This window comes from Macrobrachium nipponense, chromosome 14, assembly GCF_015104395.2.
Source record: "Macrobrachium nipponense isolate FS-2020 chromosome 14, ASM1510439v2, whole genome shotgun sequence".
In the NCBI taxonomy this organism is placed as follows: Eukaryota; Metazoa; Arthropoda; class Malacostraca; order Decapoda; family Palaemonidae; genus Macrobrachium; species Macrobrachium nipponense.
The window spans coordinates 67,137,856-67,150,355 of NC_087207.1; the positions used below are offsets into that span (position 1 = coordinate 67,137,856).

At 38.0% G+C, this 12,500-nt stretch overlaps 2 protein-coding genes across 2 annotated transcripts in view; both read left to right on the forward strand.

Moving 5' to 3' along the window:
• LOC135226573 (uncharacterized) overlaps window positions 1-12,500 on the forward strand; it is a 283,782-nt gene that overhangs the window by 86,134 nt on the left and 185,148 nt on the right. The gene's annotated exons all lie outside the window — the stretch shown is intronic.
• The window catches only part of LOC135226261 (uncharacterized), an 11,899-nt gene continuing 7,548 nt past the window's right edge, over window positions 8,150-12,500 (forward strand). The window contains exon 1 of the mRNA XM_064265699.1: window positions 8,150-8,343. Within this exon, the coding sequence (XP_064121769.1) occupies window positions 8,150-8,343 (194 nt within the window). The remainder of the gene's footprint in view (window positions 8,344-12,500) is intronic.

Here is a 12,500-nt window from a genome sequence, read left to right on the forward strand (position 1 = left end):
CTTCAGCTGCGCGGTTGATGTGAATCTACTCTAGCTAGCACTCTGATGCTATTTGGATGGGTGTAATACATGCCGCGGCTTGCTCTGGAAGAGGCTGGAATCAGTGGGTCCTGCTGGCTGGAATCATGGAAGGCAGCCCTTCCAGCGGCGTGAGAAATGAGGCGTTGGTAGACCGCAGAGTTTGAAGCCGTGGATAAGGCGAGCGGGGTGGCGTAAAATTAGAACCGGCCCCTTGAAATTTATGGCACGTAACAAGGTGGTCGAGAATAACTGCTGCCGATTTTATGAAGAGAAGAAAAATTACGTACATAGAGGGTCTGCATGAAAATCTTGAGAGAAAGAGAGAGCGAGATGAAAATGTTGAGAGAGAGAGAGAGAGAGAGAGAGAGAGAGAGAGAGAGAGAGAGAGAGAGAGAAAATGTTGGGGTCAAAAGAGAGAGAGAGGAAATTGTTGGCGTCCAAGGAGTGAGTTAGATTGAAAATCTTGAGAGAGAGAGAGAGAGAGAGAGAGAGAGAGAGAGAGAGAGAGAGAGAGAGAGAGAGAGAGAGAGATTAACTTGACAGTTTTTCAAAATTCTAATTACCTAATTACCGCGATCAACCAATGGCGGATAGGAAAGCTTTGGTAGGCGACCTCCTTACTTTGGACAGGAAATTGATGCTAACCTGGAAATTTTATTCATTTATTTATTTATTTTGTAATAACAGCTTAACGAGACGATATCCCAATAAAAAGACTGAAGTACAAAGGAATAAGTAATGGGCTTATTCAAAGACTTAGAAAAGACATAACATCCTAAAAATATTTGCAAAAGACCTCAGAGGGAAAGAAATCCTTGGAGACAGGAATGTAAGGATGACATAGCAGGTCATGAAGGAAGGTATATGGAAAAACATTTATTTTACTATATAAACATCAAAGCATTAGGGATTAACATCCTGAAAGTATAAGAAGCATTTCACCATAGGGGGAATTGATGTAACACTGCGGTAATAGCCTTCTATGGAACAAAATACAGTATTTAGTCCATAGGCCAAGCGCTGGATCCTATGAGGGCATTCAGCGCTCAAATTGAATTTGGCAGTAAAATTTTGAAAGGTGCAACAGAAAGACAACCTCAAAGCAGTTGCGCTACGAATCAGTTGTTAGGAGTGTGTGGAAAGGAAGATGAAAGAAAGAGAATATGAAAGGAGATACAGTAAAAGGAATGAAAAGAGTTGCAGCTAGGGGCCGAAGGGACGCTGCAAAGTACCTTAAGCAATGCGGTGCACTGACGGTACTACATCTCTACGGAAATGATCCTGCTATGGAAAACTGAATAAATTTAGGGTGCAAGACTGTGAGAAACTGAAATACCCAAAGCCTTGGAGATTGTTAAGAGAAGGCGAGAGATTAAAATATAGTATTAAGGGAAGCGAGGAAAATAGAACGGAAGAAATAATCACGTGAAACTTAAAGATAGAGACGTGAGATTGAAAAATATTACGAAGAGAGCATGGGAAAACCTTGTGGCAGAAAAATGAAGAGGAACGAAAATGAAATTCGCAGGTAGTGATGAATCGAGTCTAGACGAGGCAATGGAGAAAATATTATTATTATTATTATTATTATTATTATTATTATTATTATTATTATTATTATTATTATTATTTTTTTTGGTCTATCACAGTCCTCCAATTCGACTGGGTGGTATTTACAGTGTAGGGTTCCGGGTTACATCCTGCCTCCTTAGGAATCCATCACTTTTCTTACTATGTGCGCCGTTTCTAGGATCACATAGTAATAATTTTAGTGTGATCCCAGAATTATTATTATTATTATTATTATTATTATTATTATTATTATTATTATTATTATTATTATTATTCACAAGATGAAACCTATTCATACGGAACAAGCCCACAGAGACCACTGACTTGAAATTCAAGCTTCCAAAGAATATGAAGGGATTCATTGCCAAGAAGTGAGAGGAGGTAAAGGGAAATGCAGGAAGAAGAGACTTCGCTTTAAAAAAAATCAATTAATTAATTAATACATCAATAGAGGTAAAAATTTTATTAAATGCAAGGAGAACATTATCACGACAATAATACACTGCACCTTGGATTCAACGTATGAAGTTCATATTGTTGAGGGTGCCGGAATATATATATATACTATATATATATATATATATATATATATATTATATATATATATATACATATATATATATAGATATATATATATACAGTATAGTATATAGATATATATATACATATATATATATATACATATATATATATATAATATATATATATATATATATATATATATTATATATATAAGCAAAACCCAGAAATTCGAATTTAATTCGAAAATCGTGACGCACGTCATGTCACCAGCCACACGAGAGAGCGGCACAAAGGGTCACAAAGGGTCAAAATCGGGACAATGACGGAGAGGCGAACGTCGATGGAATGCATTTGAAGATGAGGGACCGGAGACGAAAAATAACGTCAAAAATATAAGAAAAGACGACAAAAGATACGACGCCGGAACGAAGAGAGAGTAAGAGAGAGAATAAAAAGCAAAAAAAAAGGAAGATGCAAAGAAAAAATGAGGAGATAAAAATGGAAAATGAAAAGGTGAGGCCAAATATTTTGAACAGTGAATGCGCGCTTGCAATGGAACGAGAGAAGAAGAGAAATTTGAGAAAGTCTGGAAAATCTGGAAAGTCGAACGTTTCGGAGAGGACCGGAAATGAAAGACACTCAGCGTAATGGCCCAAAATGTTGAAAGCACCGGGTCCTGCTGGACAGGTGCAAGCGAGTAGAAGTGGAAAAATGAGGTGGTAGACAAACTGAGTAGCCCTATGTGTTCAGAAATGAAAAAACAAGGCAGTCCTAATGTGTATTACTGGTCCCGAAATAAACTTTGGAAGTATCATCACAGCTTCTGGAGTTCCGTCCAAATATCAAACGTCCAGTTTTGACAAATATCAAACGTCCAGTTTTGAACAGACTGAAGTTAAAATTTATCGTGAAGAATAAATTAACAATTTCTGAGACAAACAGATTAAACATTTATTTAGTCTGAAAGAACGTTAAAAGACAATTGAATAACGAGGAGGATGTCCATAATAAAAAAAAAATAGCGAGGACGGTATTAATAACGCAGTCAGTTAGATCTCTAATAACATGACAGGAGGAGGATGTCCATAATTAAGAGTGGCGAGGCCGGTATTAATAACGCAGTAAGATCTTTAATAATAAAATAGCAGGTCAACCAAAAAAAATAATAAAGAGCATCCAATTGGGCCATAAGTGAAAAAAAAATGGAAAATAACAATATAAATCTTCGACACTGGCTCATATTCCCTTTCCCAAGATGAACTGCAGTGTTACCACTCCGCAAACATTATTCCATTGTGATAACTTGGTGATCGTTGTACAAATAGGCAGACTACGACAGCGGAGGCCACGAGTATGACTCGAGTACGGGAAACGAGCAAGGAAGGTTATGAATTAAACAGACACACAGACTTGGCTTGGTGTCTGAGTTGGGAACTAGAGGAGAGAAAGTTACTTGGCTATTGACACGACCCTTGCTTTTTTTTTTTTTTTTTTTTTTTTTTTTTTTTTTTTTTTTTGTTTTTTTTTTTTTTTTTTTTTTTTTTTTTTTTTTTTTTGGGGGGGGGGGGGGGGGGAGGGGGAGCCCGGCATCTGAGAGAAGGCGAATGTAGCTTGTAAAATGGAGCATGTAGCAGAAACCTCAAGGAGGAAATGAGCTTTGGACAGCTGCTGTATGATTTACCTGCAACTACAAAGAACAGACAAAAAGGCATCCAGACGCCAATACTGTTTCAATGAAGTTTGCTTGAGAGAGGGGTCTTCTTCCGAACTAATAATAATAATAATAATAATAATAATAATAATAATAATAATAATAATAACAACAACAACAATAATAACCTTACTATACTATAATGAGCGTATGTCTCCTCCCGCCCCTCTGTCATTCAATCACGCCAAACGGGCTGGTCCGATGGGCATGAAACTTGGTAGGGTCATAATGGGGACCCCTAAGATGGTTTATAATGGGATTTCATCATACCCTCTCCACCCCCTCCCTCCGAAGGGGGTAGGGGTGAGAAGGGATTCCCTAAAACAGAGCTGGTTTTACCCCTGAAGGGGGGCTGGTTACGCCCGTAGACTTAGGTATTTTACGAATTTATCTTACATAATTTCTGTATACATATGACTTATTAGTTGGGAAAGAATACTATAGGGTGAACATCAATGACATAATAGTTGAAAAAACACTAGCGAGTCACTTATATGAAGCAGTAGGTGAATATGCTTTTTGTAAGGATTGGTAAATTGCTAATAATAATAATAATAATAATAATAATAATAATAATAATAATAATAATAATAATAAAAGGAAAGGGGGTCTTCTCCCGAAATAATAATAATAATAATAACAATAAGCAATAAACAAAACAATAACTTGAAAGCACTTCGAGAGCGCATGCGTCACCGACAGATTCATTATACAACAATCCGGAGAGCACAAAAACGAAACTTGCCGGATTTATCTCAAAATCTCATCAAGGCCTTCTTGGGCCATGGCGCACTCCACGCATTTTTTTTATTGAACTTCATCGATTATATCTCTTTTAAACATCCTGTGGACAAACAAACGATATAACGACCAACGTGACAGGGATGAATACAAAATCTCCGTCTAACTTTTTTTTGCGGAGATAAAACATCCACGAAACTAAACTTTGCATTAAAGAACAGGTTGTAAAAAAGAAGAACTCATAATAAAGAGTGGTATAATGCTTAGAATAAATGCTACATAAAGTAAACATGACAGTGATGGTAAAAATCTCAAAAGAAATGGGAATGATGACAACTTTATAGCGAACATATTGTAATGAAAATGACATAGAACAAATGCTCCTTACGAGTAACATAACAGTGATGATAAAAATCTCAAAAGAAATGGGAATGATGATAACTTTATAGCGAACATATTGTAATGAAAATGACATAGAATAAAAGCTACTTAAAGTAACATAACAGTGATGGTAAAAATCGCAAAAGAAATAGGTATGATAACTTGATAGCAAACATATTGTAACTAAAATGAAATTTGTAAGAACACTGAAAGATACCGGGAATATGAAAAGAGAACACGGCACTCCTGCATAATATTCACATCGTATATAACGCACTCTACATCCTACCGGGCATTGTGCATTGTATTGTTAAATACTTCATACCGTAATGAGATGCATATCGTGATCTAATTAAATGCTACAATGAGCAATGCGGCGTGAAGTAGCTTTCTAGAATTAAAAAGCTTGTTGAAGCTAAATATTCTAATGATTAACAATATGTCCGTGAGGCCACTCCATCTTCAAATGCTTAGGACACTGATGCGAGAGAAATTAGGTCACAATAAACTTTCTCTCTCTCTCTCTCTCTCTTCTCTCTCTCTCAACTACATATCAACACTACAGCCTAAATAATATGTTTTACTTTCTCTTTCTCTTTCACTCCCTTAAACCACATTTCTATACTCCATGCTATAAGTTTCTCTCTCTCTCTCTCTCTCTCTCTCTCTCTCTCTCTCTCTCTCTCTCTCTCTCTCTCTCTCTCCTTAAACGGCATAACTATACTACATACTATCTCTCTCACTCTCTCTAAAAACGCATTCCTACACTACGGCCTACTACATATTTTACTCTCTCTTTCTCTTTCTCTCTCTCTCTCTGTCATTCGTACACACAAAACCATTAATTCGATTTCCCTCCCCACCCTCCCCCCCCTGTTTATTTTCTCTCGAAATGTTGGAAAAAAGAAAGTGGGGCGGGACATTTTCCATCCTCTTTTCTTCCCCATAACAATCGTCAATGGAACAATGGAAGGTGTTGTAATATCAGTGATTGTGTGGCCGGCCGGATCTCCTCCTCTGGGAAGGGGGGGGGGGGGGGGGGGGGGGGGGGGGGGGGGGGACTCGCGCCTTCACAAGGAGCCTGAACAACTTCATTAAATAGTGAGAGAGAGAGAGACAGAGAGAGAGAGAGAGAGAGAGAGAGAGAGAGAGAGAGAGAGAGAGAGATATGTGGGTAAGGAATGGGAAAATATATTTGGTGGTTGAATATTGCGGAGGGTAGAGAGAGAGAGAGAGAGAGTGGATTGAAAAATAACAATATTTCAGGAAGGAGAGAGAGAGAGAGAGAGAGAGAGAGAGAGTGGATTGAAGAATACCAAGATTTCAGGAAGGAGAGAGACAGAGAGAGAGAGAGAGAGAGTAAAGCATGGAAAAACATATTTGGTGGGTGAATATTGCAAAGAGAGAGAGAGAGAGAGAGAGAGAGAGAGAGAGAGAGAGGAGAGGGGGGGGGGGGAGAGAGGGGGAAAAAGGGGAAACATAGGAAGTGAGTTGAAAAATAACAACCAGATTTCACACATAGAGAGAAAGAGAGAGCGAGATTTAAATGCACAGATTTACGTTGAAAGGGTTCTTCCTGAGAGAGAGAGAGAGAGAGGAGAGCAGAGAGAACGAGAGGAGAAGCTAGGATAGAGAGATATTTAAATGCACAGATTTATGCTAAAAGGGTTCTTCCTGTACTTTTAGACCCCGGCGACAAGTCACGACGTTGCTAAAAGTTACGCAATATTTTAAGTCCTCTTTTCTTCTTCTTCTTCTCTTCTTCTTCTTCTTCTTCTTAAAATTAATTTTTTTGTTTAATGTGCATGATTCCTCCTAAGTCGATATTTCGAAAAAAAAACCTCAGTTGTTTGTTGAATTATTAAGATTAAATACATACACTTTTATCGGATATTTCTTTTTATCTTAGATGTAAATACAAAGGTATCCAGCCTATATATGTGACACTTGAAAATTTTTATATACATCCATACATATGTATATACCTGGGTGTAATGTTTACCATCCCTTCCAGCATACAACGCACACTGATTCTCATATCATAGCAATCAACGAATGCATTGAAGTGTTCTGCTTTCAGAAATCAACATCTAATAACATCCTACGACAACAAATTTTTTGCAACATGCACACGCAACTGAACTTCACACATCGAACCATTCATTGCAGAAACGCTGACATTTTTCTCTGCCAAATTCCAAACCTGCACATCATCGTCTTCATCAACATCAACGTCAACAAAAAACATTGCTGGGACGTCTTCTCTCTTCTCTTCTTCTTCTTCTTCTTTTTTATCATCGTCATCGTCTTCGTCTTCTTCAATCATATGCTCGGAACTCTAGTCCTGGAGATGGCCTCAAACGCATCGTGTATGAATTCCTCCTGACGATCATCCCAAGGCGACTGGCTATAGGCTGCTGCTGCCTCTGACCTATTACTGCGTTGCAAACATTGCTATTTCTGGAATGATCACCCCTGGAATGGTAATGCCGTAAGGCCGTCAAGTACACACGAGGCTGAACATAGCTACGCATTATTTCAGATTTCGGAGACAAAACAAAGGTGGAGTGACTTTGCGAAGGATTGACAGAGGGATGTTATTAACTTAATCCCCTCTTGGATGAGATCAGCTGTTCGTCAAATAATAATCTAAAAGCTTAAGAACTTAAACTGCGTTTTTCGCCTGGTGGTGGCCTCAGCCACGGCCTATAAAAATCTTAGCCGCGGACCAAGACACTCGGCCAAATTGCGGTGGTGGCATGTGTTGTTGGTACCTACAGCTCTGCCAGACGCACGATCGTGAAAGACTTTAACCTTTAAAAAATACAAACTACTGAAAAAATACAAATTACTGAGGCTAGAGGGTTGCAATATAGTATGGTTGATGATTGGAGAGTGGACGATCGACATAATAATTTGCAGCCCTCTAGCCTCAGTTGTTTTGAAGATCTGAGGGCGGACGGACAAACAAAGCCGGCACAATAGTTTCTTTTACAGAAAACGAGAAAGGAAGGTAAAGAGTTGAAACTTCCAAAGGATAGAGTGAGTTGTGGTAACGTATCGTCACGAAGCCCCGAGAACAGTCCCAAATTAATATCTACTGAAAACACACAGGACTTATGGAAGTCCACGTTGAAAGATGGTTTGTTTGCTTGTTTGTATGGTGTTTTTACGCTGCATGGAACCACTGGTTATCCAGCAATGGGACCCACGGCTTTTCTTGACTTCCGAACCACGTCGAGAGCGAACTTCTATCACCAAAAGTACACGTCTCTGACTCCTCGATGGAATGCCCGAGAATTGAAATCACAGCCACCAAGGTGGCAGGCCAAGACCAACCTGACCACGCCACTGAGGCACAGATGCGATACCATCAAACTCATCAGAAACAATTGGTATCTGACTTGTACTCAAAAGGCCGAATTTTGTGAAAGCTTATGGACGTGGGGCAAAACATGCCCTTAAGTTACACCATCCGAAAATCTCATGAGTTAACCACAGGACTCCTTTAAGAGGAGGAGATGATATAAGCGCAGGCAGGATACGAGTTTCCCAGTGAATACTGCTCAAAGGAAACCATCAACATGAACGGAGAGAACGGGATTTTTCTGAACTAGCTAACTAACGTTGTCTGTGTATTTTTTCAGACGTTTGTTAACCCGCTACTCTGCTATAGTAGATTCACATCACCGTGCATTTGATGTCTAGCCCAGTCCATTACGACGCTCCTGATTGGTTGTTGAGAAGCCAATGACAGGGCTGGAAATTCTCACTCTCTCTCGAGAGTTCACATAGGCAGGATGTACGTTCCACCTTTCCTGAGGGATACTTTTGAAAGACATACCCCTCAATAAAGATGGGACATACATCCTGCCTATATGAACTCTCGAGAGAGACTGAGAGTTTCCAGCCCTGTCATTGGCTTCTCAATAACCAATCAGGAGCGTCGTAAGGGACTGGCCTAGGCATCAGATGCACGGGTGATGTGAATCTACCATAGCAACTGAGAGATTTAAGTAAACGACAGAAACCATTGCTACAAAACGACAGAGAGAGAGAGAGAGAGAGAGAGAGGGGTTCTCTGCAAAACATATTTACGTCACAGTTTACAAAACGCAAGAAAGAAAAGGATAAACAGGAAAGAGTAAAGACAACAACAGCGACCTGAGAGAGAGAGAGAGAGAGAGAGAGAGAGAAAGTGGTGGGCGGAGGAAACCCAATTAAGAGATGCCAAAATGAGAACGCTTCCAGGAATTGGATAATTGTTTGCATCGAACGACGCGACGAAGGATTCACTGATAGATTGATTTCTAGGCTCTCTCTGGCGACGCAACGACGAGAAGAAAGTCGTCGGCAAGAACGTCTAAGGGGCTCCTTGATCTTGAGAACTTCCGAGAAGTAGTCGTCGCGTATTTTGATAAACAATTGCTGCTGGAAGTTGTTGATCAGTCTTACGAGGTTGGAGTTGTTGTTGTTGTCATCAACAACAACAACATTCAGTACTGTAGATTCCCCTACTTGTTGTAGCATTACTGTCTAGTATAAGAACAGTCGCTGCAGAACATTCGCAATGGCTCACATGCTCGTAAGTATATATATATATATATATATATATATATATATATATATATATATATATATATATATATATATATATATATATATATAAATTTAAATATATTACATTATATTATATTTTTTTACTAATATCTGACTACATACTGTTTGTTCATTTTCAATTCACTTCAGTTATATCCTTATAGGTGTCCTTCCACTATATTCAAAGTGCCTTTCATTTCCATTTTTTTCTCCTACACTGTGCTGTTGTAAGTCTAAACTATCTATGCTTAAGCATTTTTCCTATACTATGCTGTTCCAAGTCTCACTTACTACTACCAAACATATGTGTATAGGAATTATGTATGAAAATTCGTACAATAAATAAGTCTACGGGCATAACCAGCCTCGTTTCACGGACAGAACCAGCTCCGTTTCAAGGAATTCCTTCTTACCCCCAACCCCTTCGGAGGGTCGGGGAGGTACGATGAAACCCCATTATAAACCATCTTACGAACCCCACTATAACCCTGCCAAGTTTCATGCCCATCGGAACAGCCGTTTGGCCGTGATTGAATGACAGACGGACGGACAGACATTACCCACATTATAGTAAAATTACAGTAAGATATTACTTAAGCATTTTTCCTACACTACGCTGTTCCAAGTCTCAATTATTACTATACTACTCAAGCTATTTTACCCATATTATGCTGCTCCAAGTCTTCTATATTATAGCTACTATATTACTTATACATTTTTACCCAAACTATGCTCTTCTGAGTTACACGCATTGATAATAAAGTATTTATTTTCGGATTTCCTTATGACGTCAAAGTTTCCCAATCCCCCCCCCCCCACAAAAACCTCCCTTTGCAACATTTCTATTTCATCAATATTTTCGCTGATCACTAAACAGCGCGAAACAACTTTTAACCCTGAAATTAGCTTCGCGTTTCAGCGAGAAAAGGAAGTTTGTTCATTTTCTTGTGAGAGTGAAGTCATTAAAACTTTCTTATTTTACGCTTTCTTTTCTCTCTTTTTTTGGGGGGAGGGGGCGGGGGAGGGGGTGGGGGGCTATTTTTCAATTTTCTCGTTTTATTTGCATTTTTCTCGCCTCGTTTCAGCTCTTGTTGCTACCACGGGCGTCATATGTTTTTGGCAAAACGTTTAAGCAAAAACATTTTCGTAACTCAGTTTTATATATGAGTATGTATATATATATATATATATATATATATATATATATATATATATATATATATTCATACATACATATTTACAAAGCTATATTTGCGACGTTTTGGAACCTTGCCCCATTAACACACATATAAAAAAAAATAAATAAATAAATTTCCAACAATAAAAACGACTCATCCTAAAATAAAAATCAGCATACCATCACAAGAAAAAATATGGAAGACACAAAACGCAAAGGAAATGACCTAATCGAGAAAAGGGAAGAAGAGGAAGAAGAAGAAGAGTGACTGGAACAGAAAAAAAGAGGTCCCGAACACGAAAGGTCAATCCAGGTCAAGAGGGGTAACCGTGAGGTCACAGGTCACGTGCTGGGCCACTTGGCTGTTTTCTCTCTATGAAATCGTTTATATAGAGAAGTTAGCATTTAGACCCATATAACTGAATTAAGAAAAAATAAATATCTATATAACGTTATATAAAATATGCTGCTTAAATTGTTATTTAATTTTTTGATGATGAACAAGTATTTACTTTATTGAATAAATTTTTATTTTTCTCAATCAAAATCTATGGGTTTCATTCCTAACTTTTCTCTATTAACGATTTTCTGGCCGTTTCAAATTGGATTAAGAAAAAATAATTATTAATATAACGTTATATAAAATATGCGGCTTAAATTGTCATTTAATTTTTTTATGATCAACAAGTATTTGTTACGTTATTGTATAAATTTGTATTTTTCTCAATGAAAATCTATGGGCCTCAATGCTAACTTTCCTCTATCAACGATCTTCTGGCCGTTTCAAATTCGGCAACATTCGTTTCTTACGGGGGTAAAAAATACAAGTGGCCCCCACCCCCCCAGGGAGCGGAGGTGGGGATTGCGTCACACTTTGGTACTCTATTTTGGAATTGCCGTTTTTACGAAGAGCGATTTGAAACCAGAAAACTAGTTTGACAACGCCAAGCTGTTAAGGGGGAAGACGACCATGTAAAGGTTTTCAAATTATTTATTTTATTTATTTTTACATTAAAATTTCATTCCTTTGTGCGTTACCGAATGCTGGACTATCGAGAGGCCCCAACATAAATTCCCAAATAACATCTGGGACACGGAAATAAATAGACCAAACTAGATGTCCAAAAGGAGACTCAATTTGTCTTTGAACTTCGAACAGGAGCCGATAGTCAAGGGATTACCTGTAGTTCATTTACGGCCGGACAGTGCTGTCGTGTTCGTTGTTTTAACCTGAATATCTAACGCTGTCTTGTGTATAAAAGGTACTCTGGCAAAGATGACTGTTTTTCTGTATTACTTTACTACCAATGAGCCTTTATAAATGATTTAGGGGAAAACCTCAATGGGTTAAAAGTTTTGAACGAGGTACTGGTGTAAAAATATTACCATTGCGAAACGCGAATCAGACAGACGGAAGAGAAAAAATCCTATGGGTATACGAAGTATTCAATTTAAAAGTTGAAACTGCAAAAACTATAAAAATGAGTATAAATACTCTATGAATATGTATTATATGTATATATTATATACCTATATGAGTCATATCACACTACCGTGATTCATATACATATATCGAGCTACAAATGTCCTTTAATATCTAATTCACCCTACCTCGGAATTAATATATTTTCATATGTGTTAACCGAAGGGGAATTTTTTAGTCGATAAGAAATTTCTTATCGACTAAGAAATACCCCTTCGGTTATAATATATGAAAATATACCAATTCCGATGTGGAGCGAATCAGATAATAAAGGACATATGTAGCTCGATGTA